A 12,892-nucleotide genomic window follows, 5' to 3' on the forward strand; every position below is an offset into this window, starting at 1 on the left:
GATAGGGTTAGGAACGAAGTGGTGAGGGAGAAAACGGGTGTAAGAAATGAGTTAGCGGCTAGAGTGGATATGAATGTGTTGAGGTGGTTTGGCCATGTTGAGAGAATGGAAAATGGTTGTCTGCTAAAGAAGGTGATGAATGCAAGAGTTGAGGGGAGAAGTACAAGAGGAAGGCCGAGGTTTGGGTGGATGGATGGTGTGAAGAAAGCTCTGGGTGATAGGAGGATAGATGTGAGAGAGGCAAGAGAGCGTGCTAGAAATAGGAATGAATGGCGAGCGATTGTGACGCAGTTCCAGTAGGCCCTGCTGCTTCCTCCGGGGCCTTAGATGACCGCGGAGGTAGCAGCAGTAGGGGAGTCAGCATTATGAAGCTTCATCTGTGGTGGAAATGTGGGAGGGTGGGCTGTGGCACCCTAGCAGTACCAGCTGAACTCGGTTGAGTCCCTGATTAGGCTGAAGGAACATAGAGAGTAGAGGTCCCCTTTTTGTTTTGTTTCATTGTTGGTGTCGGCTACCCCCCAAAATTGGGGGAAGTGCCTTGGTATATAGATAGATATATATATATATATATATATATATATATATATATATATATATATATATATATATATACTGTATATATACTGTATATATATATATATATATATATATATATATATATATATATATATATATATATATATATATATATATATATATATATATACTGTATATATATACAGTATATATATATATATATATATATATATATATATATGTATATATATATATATATATATATATATACTGTATATATATATATATATATATATATATATATATATATACTGTATATATATATATATATATATATATATATATATATATATATATACTGTATATATATATATATATATATATATATATATATATATATATATATATATATATATACTGTATATATATATATATATATATATATATATATATATATACTGTATATATATATATATATATATATATATATATATATATATATACTGTATATATATATATATATATATATATATATATATATATATATATACTGTATATATATATATATATATATATATATACTAATATATATATATATATATATATATATATATATTTTTTTTTTTTTTATATATATGTATATATATAGATAGATAGATAGATGTAATATACAGTATATATAATTTACATGCTTTGTGTACTAATGTGACCTTTTTTTATTTTTAGGAGCATCTGCTGCCAGTGGGAAGAACAACTTATATTCAATGAGCCTTTATCTCATTTTTTGTCAGAAAAACCACCTGTTCTGATATTCTTTCAACTTATGGACTTTTCTTCTGTTTCTGCTTCATCGGAAATAACTGAAAACCAACCGTGTAACTTATTGTCTAGAGGATGGGTGACATTAGCTTGGGCTTTCCTCAAGATAAAGGGTAGTAATAACCACATAAACATTGGGGAACGTTTACGGCTGCAACTTTGGAAACCTCGGAAGTCTACTGGTGTAGCATTGATGGAACTTTATAGTTGGTGGAAAAGCGGGAGTCGGACCAAATATCCATCTTCGCTTTTAGTTTCCCTGAACGAAATAATTATTCCTCAAAATCCTCATCCATCGCTCAGGTTTGTAACCTTATATGCTTTTACAACATTTCTTCTGCCTATTCATGTTTGTTATAATAATTTGTTCCTATATGGATACAAACCCTGCTCCTTTAATAAGAGTAAGCTTTCAGCATATGGAATTCGACAGTAAAGATTTATAGCGAGGGGTCGGTAGTGACTGGCAAATGGCACACTGAATAACCAGTTTGTTTTCAGCTGTGAGAGTACACACATACTCCTGGCTCTTTTAATATTTTTTCCTTTTAGATAATTGTTGGCAGTTTGTATGTCCTAGGTATATGATGAATTAAGGTTTTGCAGTTTTCCTGATGAGTGTAGCTGATTTGTCTGTGTAACCTGCCAATATGTACTTTTTTGTTTCTGTTTAATAGTATTCCTGATGCTGTTTGTTCCCTCGCGGTTGGGAAGGGGTGTCTGCTGCCGCTGAGTTGAAGGGGATGGGTTATTTTTATCGTTGGCATCTTCCCAGTTCCGAAAGGTGCTAGAGATGTATCACTTGGTAATACTGTCGGAAAGCCACACATCTCTTCAATTACTGCCGGTCGGGATGGAAGGGCTCTGCACTTCTTTTCCCTCTGTAGAGAAAGTCCTAGAAATCGATAGATATAAGTTGCATATTCAGTACATGACTCCTACTGTGTCTTTCCCCATGGGAGAGAAAGTGCTACCCCAGGAGTATCCGTGACTCCTTTTACTGAAGACGAAGAATAGACGACGAGATAATGCAGAGGACACCTAAGAGTGCCCTCATTAGCTTTTATTTGGCATTTCCTGTGCTTATATATTCTTTATTAGGTATTTCAAGGATGTCTTATTCAAAATTGTATGTAGCACAAATTTTGAAAATTATCGAGTTCCTATGATTACAAAGTAAGCAAATCCTTTCATTAGAACACTGTTCAACTATATCCTGCACTATTGAACAAGCATAACATACTGCCTGCTCCCACATTTAAATTTGTTATGGCCATACTCAACATTTGAAGCACTGACTAGACTTATTCCTAATTTTTTTCTCATAGGCAGATATCCAATTACTGTATGATGTAATCTGGTAAAGTTTTAGAGAAAAAAGTTAGTAAAATGGTGTTCCTCCCACCAAGTCTGTTCCCTGAATATACATGAGGGTGGCTTCAAATTTTCTTCCTCTAAAATATTGTAGAGATCTTTACTGTATATTATCCCTTTTTGGGTATTGAAGGGTCTTTAGGAGATCACAACTTCAGTATTTCCTTCTGGAGAAGGTTTGAGGTTAGTTAGCAATGCTACTTGAGAATCATTTCCAGCCTTGACTAGAATAGTTTTGTTAATCGCTTAATTTTCTGAGAATGGATATTCCATTTTTCTTTTAAAAGCGTTCAGCCAGTCATATAAGTAGAATTGCCCTTCTTTATAAGATGCAATGTGTCAGGCCAAAATTGGAGAATTTATTGTAATTTTGTCTGCTTTATCCATAAATTTGGGGATAAAAATAATTTTCCTCATCTAAGAAATTTTGGATGTCAATAATCTAGGCTTTAGATTTAAAATCAGGTTACCTCTCATTAAGCTTGTGCAAGCTTTTATTTTTAGCAACATTGTCTAAGTATGTTATGTAGTCTTCAGAAACTTTTATGTCTGCTGTAACTTATCTTGATTTGTTGAATTGACCCACAGTGTTACATGATTTCAAACAAGTCTTCATATTCTAATATATTTGGAACATGCAGGTAATAGAGCACACATATTTTCATTTCATGTTTTACATTTATACCACCAGTAGTTTTGTCACACTGTAATTCTAATGCCACAAAACTTGTGGACCAGGAGGATTTGCCCTCCCATCCTGGGAGGACACTACAAACCTTCCTACAGCAATGGAAGAAATAAGAAAAGATCCTAAAACTCTATTTCTCTTTGGCTTCATGGCACATTTAGTTATGCTTTTCCTGCCGACGAGATGAAACATTTTCCCAGATTTGAGTACAGTATATGAAGTCAGACATATTGGATATCCAAGCTCTCAGGAAGAACTTGTAAGGGGCACAGTTCTTGAAGACAGCAGTTGAAGAGTTGGATAATAATGGAAAACCTTCTTTGCCCATTACCTATGGGAATGTATCTACCAGTCGTGGATACCGGTATTCTTGGCCCTGTGTTATTAGCTCTAAAGATTGTGTAGTAAACCTAGCTCCTTCTCAAGACAATAAACATATGTCTGTGGTGGATAACGGGGGAGGGTGGGCTTTGGCACCCCAGCAGTACCAGCTGAACTCAGTTGAGTCCCTTGTCAGGCTGGGAGGAACGTAGAGAGTAGAGGTCCCCTTTTTGTTTTTGTTTCATTTGTTGATGTTAGCTACCCCCCAAAATTGGGGGAAGTGCCTTGGTATATGATGTATGTAGAATGGGAGATGAGATCGACTGGCCTTTCTTCCACTTATTTCTTCCCCTTCCTTAGGGTGCAGTGGTTACTCTGGTAATTTCTGGGTGGAGTGTTAGATGTAGGTAAGCCACATGATCAAGCTACTTTTCTTAACAAATAAGGGTTTAGAAGTATCTCTCCTATCCTCCCAGAAGAGGGGGAGGATGGCCAAATGTGTATAAACTCAATTATCATAAATGACCATACATTCTGACAGCATATCCTTACATGTGTATAGGCTTTTCTACAACTGCCTACCAGTCCCTGGTAGTGACCTAGCCTAACATTGCCTCATATTCATGTACAAGTTATTAGGAGGTTGACAGGAAACTGTTTTTGCTCCAACACAGAACCAAAGTGCTCTGACATTTCCAAGGAAAGTAAGCCAGACATTTGGTTATAGAGACTTCCTCCTTCCTAAGGGTGAGGGTTTTTATTAGTTTAGGAACAAATCGCAATTTTTAAAAAGTACTGTAATTTCTATTTTTCCAAACTATAAAATCCTGTGTTCTTCAAGTTAAAGTTCCTGCCTCAACTACTTGCAAGTCCTAGGCTGAAGGTCATAGTGGTGAACTCTATGGTGTGGTGGGGATGGCTGGACTTCCCTGCCACCCTTCAGTAACTATTGCCACTTTGTTAAAATTTTAACAGCCTCCCTCCAGCTGTGCTGAAAATATACTCCTATTAAAGGATGTAGGTTCGTATATCTAGGAAAAATACAAAGTGTACTTTTAAAAACTTGTGACGTTTCTTCTCATAGTTTGGAAAGAGAAGTGGTCTGTCACAGTTCCTTAACATACTATAACTCAAGTGGAATTTCTTCAACAGAATAGGCAGTTTTGTTTGGTTAGTGATAAAAATGATTTTGTTTTAGATTACCACTATCCCTCCACTTAGGTCAGTTTGGTTATTAAAATAAACAATTTTTTAAAATTTATTTTTACACTAACCTTAAATTCATAGGATCTCCATCCCACTTCTAGGAATTCTTAGCTGTTGAGAAGCTTTTCACTCCACTGAAGAGGTAATGCTGGGATGTGGGAGCAGTGATGGCTCAAACTGGAGTTAGTATGCAGAGTGGTATTGCTGGGAGGTCAGATATTACGTAATAATGTAGAATGGTTGCATTGCCAAGATACTCTCGCTTGAGAGTATAATCATTATAAATTTCTGGTATTTAAGTAGCTAATTTTATGAGGATTATGTTAATTTGGATCATCATTTTGTATTTAGATCTTCCCCTATTATGGTACAGTACACCATTCAACATGTTGTACCGGATAAGGAATTGATATTAACAGTTACCTTTCCTAAGTGATGTTCAGTACCACTTAGTACAGTATCCACTTTTTTTTTTCACTCCTGCTGTGACCAAATTATGTTATGATATTTAGAATCTTGTAGAATTATTGTTAGATCCCCATAAGTGGAAATATATTCAGAGTGATGGCTGACTGGAGTTTCAATTACTGTATCTGTCTTTATTTATTTTATTTCACTGTATTGTTATTTGCTTTATTTTTCACTTTATAGATTATTCTTTACATTTAAATTTCTTTTTTTATACTGGGTTATTTTCCCCATTGTAGCCCCTTGGGCATAGCATTCTCCTCTAGTGTTGCAGCTTGGCAGGTAATAGTAAAAGTAATTCTCGATGCCATGTCAGTCTTTCAAAACAATTGCGAACTACACAATCTTTCTCCTAAAGAACTGGAGTGCTCATTCTGTGACATGTATGAAGGTTTGCATAACCGTGCAGAAAGTTACCATTTAATGTCATGGGTTAATATTGAAAGAAAACATTTTTACAAATCAATTTTTTTCTGTATGCTCAATTTAGATGGGGCCATTCAGCTTCCCATCTTGTCTGCCCTTATCCGTAAAAATTAGATCAAGAATTTAAAATACTTATACAGTATTCTCAGAATGGTTTCCATAAGATGTTTCATTTTTTTATGATAAAATAATTCATATGTTGTTACACGGTTAATAAGTTGGAAGCTTAGTTCCCTGTTTATAAAAAATCCTTTAAATTTAGAAAGTGCAGATTTGAAAGTTTAGTGAATTGACTCTTTTGTTTCATTTGCAGATCAATGTTGGTCACCCAGCAGGAATATGGAAGGGAAAGCTTACCAGAGAACACCATTAGTGATAATGTAGGTGGCGAATCACATGATAGTCCATCTAAAATCATACCCAAGAGTTCTGCACTGTGGAATCGAAAGCCAAATCAATCCTGCCAAATTCCAAATTCAGTTGAACATTGCTTGCTCCATGTTGATGAAGGTTGTATGGTTGTTAAATTTTCTCATTCTGGTCTCAGGCTTGCGTGTGGAACTCAAAGGCAAATTTTGATTTACAGTGTACCATCAGGGAAATTAGAACATGTGTTTGAGGGTCATTTAGGTTTGATATATGATCTGTGCTGGAATGATGAGGATCAGCTGTTACTGAGTGCGTCTGGGGACTCAACTGTACGTGTTTGGGATGTTGAACCTCAAGAAATGTGTGGTAACAGCCAGATACTGACTCATCCTTCCCACGTTTATGTTGCCAGGTTTTTCCCATCCCAACCGCAGCTACTCGTAACTGGGGGTTATGATCATATGATTAGAGTTTGGTATTGTGGGTCTTCAGGGAAATACTTAACCATTCAAGAACTTACAAATCACCTTTCCTTTGTAAATGCGCTGTGTTTTAAACCAGAAGGGGATATTTTATACTCTGGAGACAAACAAGGTATAATACTAGTGTGGAATGTTAAAATTAACAAAAAAACATTGAACAGAAGAAAAGCTGGTGTTCTGTCATTACAGCAAGAAGTGAAAATTGTTGATATAATGGGAAAAGTTATAAACTCAATTTCATACCACCCTGGTGGTTATCGATTACTTGTTCACACAAGAGATGGACAGCTAAGACTTATTAATCATAATCACTGGACTGTAACTCACAGATTATCGGGCTTTCTCAATGTCAGGGAGCAGATACGTGGATGTGTCAGTCCTTGTGGTACATGGGTAGTATCAGGAAGTGAAGATCATGGTGTTTATGTATGGCATAGTGATTCAGGGGAACTTACAGCGGCTTTTTTGAATTTGCCGATAAAAAGAACAATTTCGTGTGTGGACTTTCATCCACATGATCATATGTTGGCAGTTTCATCTTATCATTGTAAGACACCAGTTCTTATTCTAGTTTATAATCCAATTAAATCACAGCAAAATGAAACTCTTTTTAACTCTGTTCAAGCTAACAAACTTTCTGGTTTATCAAGCTTATTTACAGATAGCCAAAATTTAAGTCACATAGATTCAGAAAGTTCTGATTCTGAAACTAATAAACCTGCAGAGGTGAAGCCAAATTTATCTTCTCTCGGGCCTTTTCAAAATCGTGCATCGCCAGATAAAAATGTTTCTAAATCAAATGATCAAAACAAAGTGTCCATGAAAAATTTGATGGATGGTAAACAGATGTGGGAGGATGTTGGTAGCAAGATTCTTGAGGACTTGGACAGCATACTGAAAATGGCTAGTGAAGATCCTCTCTCGGTAAACAATAGGACAGTCAGGTAAGATGCTATTTGAATTTTATTTAATTGAATCTTCCCAAATATTTATTTACTGTATTATATGCTTGAGGTGAAAGCTTAATGACAAATTAAGTGAGAATGAAAGTTTTGCAGGATTAATTAGCTGCCGTCATTTACACACCTCGCCACTTGGTCAGAGTTTTCAGAATTCATTGATAACTAACCTCATTATGTTTCCTGTCACTGTTTGGAGAATATTCAGTAGTTCATCTCAACTGAGCTGTTTACAGTGCAGTTAAGAGATTTGAGGAAATACTTATAAATTATCGTACACATGACCTAACTTATTTGATGTCTTTAGTCTTTTAGTTATTAGGTTAGATTTATTAATTTAGGACATAAGCCCTGGTATTGGGGCCTTGGATGCCATTCATTCAATGTCCATGCAAGGAATGGAAAACCCTTCAGTTGCTCAATGACGTAAAAATTAAAAGGTTATACATGAAGATGAAAGAAAGGAAGCTGGAACATAGGTATCATATAAGAATAAAAAGCTTTTGAGTGTGATTTTCTGCTACTGCTTTTGCCTTTTTTATTCTTTTCCAGTAATTTTGGGTAACTATTGGATTCTTGTATGGCTAGTCTTTGACTGGAATTTTGAGTAGTCCTAATTCACACAACAGTTACCATATTGTAGATGTCTGTTTAAATATTCATTCACAGCCATTTCACTGTTACAGAAATTATACCTTAACTAGATTTTTAACAAGTTTACAGGTATTTTTGCACATTTTGAAATGTTGATAGTGTCAGTTATTTTGAAAAGTAGTAATATAGTGATGAATTTTACATGGCTTCTATCCCATGCTGTCTCTGAAATGGTTTGTCTCACCATTCATCTGTTGTTTCAGTTCCTTTTTTCATTTGAGTAACTTCTTTTATTTGTTTTCTGACTATTTTCATATTCTATTTTTTTTTTCATCATTCTTAAGATGGAAGTTTAGATTGCAATCCCATCTCTTGATTATTTCATAATGATAATTATTATTAGTGTACAGTATTGATTTATTTGGTTATGAAGTGTTATATGGTTAAAGAAAATAAGAAAATTCAACATTTTATTAATGCTAAATTTTTTACATTGTCTATTTTAATGAACTTTGTATATTCATACTCTTAATATTAGGAGTAATTTGAGATATCAGTGCTTTCAAGTTACATTGCAAATGTTACATCAGTAAGTTTTGACTTTGTCTTAGATTTGATATGTTTCATTGTAGAAAATAACTGTTTGTATATGTAAGTACTGTACAGTATTCCCCCAAAAATGGGTTTTGATAAAAGAAAAACCTTTGCTTCTACAGTTACAAACCATCACATTTTAATAGGAGTATGACTTAAGCAGTACTGGAATAGCCGTTTAAACTTTTAACAGATAAACATAGTTGCTCAAGGGTGGAGGGTAGGCCCTGCCCACTCGCCAGATAGAGCAACCTCACTTTGACTTCGGCCGCAGATCACTTCTGACATACTTCTCTGCTGCCTTTAACCTAGCTGGTTAGCATTGTTTTTACTTTGAAATCTCTTTTCAGAGTAATTGTTGCGTGCTATTTGCAAATATGCAGCTGTAACCTGGTAATAACAGTCAGGATTTTGGCATGTATATGAGCAAGCTGGAGGGGATCCCCATCAACTGTGTGTCTTCTGCAAGGGACATAATTTCACAGCCATCAGCGTATGATGAGTGTAGGGCATGGGTTCTTCTTCAGTGGGTGTAATTTGAGAAGAATTATCATCAGTCTAAAAGGGATTCTTTGACATCTGACTTGGCAACACTTAAGCTGATGCCGAACAAGCTCTATAATGCCTTCTCCTCTTCGAGTTTGAAGCCTGCTGTTGTCTTTCGTATTCCTCTGATGCTGGGTCCTTCAGAGGAATTTGTAACAAGAAGGGAGAACCTGCTTGTCTTTGGGGTATGCATTTAAGAGACAGAAAAACACCTTCTTCCAGTAAAGGGAGCATTCCCCTGCTTCACTCTTAAAGTACGCTCATTGCTTTGCTGTCTGATGACCCTCGTTAGGACCTGGACCTAAAGGAAATTATAGCAATCCTTAGCAATCGATGGAATCCTGTCAGCAGAGAATCTTCTAAAGATGTTAGTGGATGCTAAGATACTCAAGTCTCCTCACTTTTTCCCTCCTCTTTGGCTGTACCATCTGCAGTGGAGTGACATGACGGGGTGCCCCTCAGTGAGTCCTCACCTGTTGTTGCTAGATGTAGTTCTCTTGGCATCAGCCAGGAAATCCTTGGTGTTTGTGAGCTCATGCTCATACTTATCTTATACTACCAGTTGCTCTCGTATGAGACTGCACACAATCAATGCTGGTTAAGACACTGTAGTGCCCCTCCTCTTGGATGTTTACATAACTTATCAGTTATGCCTACAAAGATAATTACCCCAAGATGATTTTCTGGAGGTGGAGAAACTTCAGATTGCTCTTCTCGTTCAGCTGAGTGGCAAGAACGTCATTTGTGCATGTGCGGAAAGGATAGATCATGGATATCCTCATCACCCACCATCTCCTTGTGATCGGAGACATCATGCTTTCTGTGGACCTCAAGGTTGTTTATTTTCAAATCAATCCCACCTTATCCTCGAGGGAGAGTTGTGTGTAGTTCAAAGCCCTGTGCTTTGTACTCTCCAAGCTCCCCAGGTGTTCCTACTTGTCTTGTCTTTGACATATTTAAATGGAATTCATTTCCGAGGCATCTTGACAATTTGCTGATCTTATCATCGAGGAGGCAGTTGCTTCCGGATCGAGACAGACTGTTCTCCTTTTACTGCAATCTGGAGATTCTGAGCAATCAGAAATCAATTCTCAAACTTGAATGAAGGTTGCAGTACCTAGGTACGCAGATAAACACAGTAGTATCCATTGTCTTTCCATCAGATGACCGTATTAATTGACTCGGGGAGATAGCGCAACTGTTTTAAATCGTTCAACAATTTCCTGCTTGTCAGTGGTAACCTCTTATGTGACATCTTTCGTCATTGGAGAACCTCTTGCCTCATGGGCACCACTATCAGTAGTTGCTACAGTGGTATCTGAAGTGTCACTGTTCATTTGCCATTGATCCTCCTTCACCTTCCAGTTCCTGTGGAACAAGAAGGTGTGGGGTGCTATGGCTTGGTGGCTGAGCGGCAAGAAATGCTGCTGTTCAGCGATGCATCTAAGGGAAAGTTGGGGCATACACCTTAAGAACTAGACTGCCTCAAGATCATGATCCGCTGTAGAAAAGCTCCTACATACCAACCTGTTTGATATATAAGCAGCACTTTTAGCAGTACAAACTTTCCAATGGAGTTTAAGAGGGCTCTTGGTAGCATTGATGAGCGACTGTAGTCACAGGTTTTTGAAGCAGGGGCACGTTTAGGCCTTCAACAACTTGGTGGAGCTGTCAGCAAGGTTCATTCTTGGCAAGAGAAATGTTTTAGCCGACACTCGGCCGTCAAGTGTGGATGGAAGGGCCAGAGTGGTTCCTACTATTTGTATAGCAAGAAGGCCTCTAGCCCTTTGGGGTTTCCCATCGATCTACTTGTTCACCACCCAGCTATTTTCCTCTCCAGTTCCAAATACGTCTGCAACAATGGAGAACGTCTTCCAATATAGCTGGGACTACACGGATGCTGATGCCTTTCTGAACTTCTGCCTGATACGTCAATTTTTTCTACAGACTGTTATCAACATCGATCCTCATAATGACCGCGTTGGCTCCCAAGTGGCCACATCAATTATTTCTAGATCTACTATTGCCTTCATTGAGATAGAGAGAGAACTACCCCAATGACCCAACCTCCTCTATCAGCCCCATCTCCAGAGGTATCACATCTCGGTGATGTGTTCGTAGAAATCTGCATTCTTCTATGGTCCCTTTTCACAGAATTTAGCAGACAAAGAACTACGAGTTGTAAGGTTTCAGCTTGAAACATTTTTTGTTATAGAGGGGGTTTGGCTTTCCACAGTGAGACAAGACTATTTGAGACTATGCTATGTTCCCAACTGAGAAAAGGTACATCGACTATGCTTGGTCCCACTGAGAAAAGGTACATCGGCTATGCTCAGTCCCCACCAAGAAAAGGTACACCGTTCTAAAAAGGTTGGAGGTAACTCCCATCCTGAAGGCATTCATTATGGAGGTCCTTTGATTTTGCAAAATGGGCCTAAACCCATACCTCCCTTAGTCAATTCCCTACCCCTCTTTCTCCTCTGGAAAAATCCCAAAGTACAGTACTTGAGGCTTAGGCTTTTGATTGAAGGTTGTTGTTTCTGTCTACTACAAAAAGGTTTATAACAATAAGTATCTCATCATACCTGAGCTAATGTGCAATTATAAGAGCAGCTTTGGGATTCAGTCCCCTCCTACTTCAGCAAACTCTTCTGTATCTGTAAAACTGAGAATAGTACTTTAGTCTAAATATAAATCTTAATTCTTGAAACGCATTTCAGTATGTTGCAGTTCATTACAGTACATTTACCCTAATTTTACAGTGATATGTGCCTATCAACATTTGACCATTCTATTTCTTGTATCGACATATTACTCGGTTTTCCCATTGTGTTCTCTTTGGCCCTGTATCTCCACATTACCTGCATTCAGCTCTTACATCCTATAGGCAGGTGCAGTTCTTTGATTGCAGCCTCATTCTTATAATATTGACAAAACATATTTTTTTCATAAAATGATGATGTGTGTGCTGTGAAGCATTTAAATTCTGAAACCAAGCAATGTTTTTCTCAATTTATTTTCTAATGAAGGATTTGTTGTATTTGTAAGCAAGAAAGGCAGGTCAAAATTTTAGTTCTTGTTAAATCATATACAATAAATTAAAATTGATGGATCATTCAATTACTATTTTGCTCTTTATTGATAAGACTGCAATATTTAAGATCAAGGTTATCTCCCTTATTAGCAATAGCTTTAATAATAATGGCAACATCAATGTTTTATTTCTATTTTTCAGCCATGAAAAAGAGGACCTACGGCCTGTGGGAAGACTTGCATCTGTTTTGCACGACTTTGAAGCCAGAGAGCCAGATGAGCTGTCAGTTAAACAAGGTAAATAACAAACAATACTCAATTTCAAATCAAGTCTATTTGTGTCATGGAAGAGAACATAACAAAGCATGTTTCACTTATGATATAATTCCCCTTGTGGAAATCATCAATTAACTATTACATGGATGAGGGAGATTGACTGTAATAATACATTTCCTATTACAATAGTACCTCGGTTATGAGATTAATTCATTCTAAGA

General features: G+C 36.8%; 1 protein-coding gene across 3 annotated transcripts in view; it reads left to right on the plus strand.

Annotated features, from left to right (window-relative positions):
- Positions 1 to 12,892, plus strand: part of LOC137632668 (jouberin-like) — a 110,309-nt gene that overhangs the window by 78,169 nt on the left and 19,248 nt on the right. For all 3 annotated transcript variants that reach the window (XM_068364748.1, XM_068364747.1, XM_068364749.1), the window contains 3 exons: positions 1,243 to 1,638; positions 6,132 to 7,613; positions 12,598 to 12,692. In XM_068364748.1, coding sequence (XP_068220849.1) covers positions 1,243 to 1,638; positions 6,132 to 7,613; positions 12,598 to 12,692 — 1,973 coding nt within the window. The remainder of the gene's footprint in view (positions 1 to 1,242; positions 1,639 to 6,131; positions 7,614 to 12,597; positions 12,693 to 12,892) is intronic.

The sequence above is a fragment of the Palaemon carinicauda genome, chromosome 41, assembly GCF_036898095.1.
Source record: "Palaemon carinicauda isolate YSFRI2023 chromosome 41, ASM3689809v2, whole genome shotgun sequence".
Classification (NCBI taxonomy): Eukaryota; Metazoa; Arthropoda; class Malacostraca; order Decapoda; family Palaemonidae; genus Palaemon; species Palaemon carinicauda.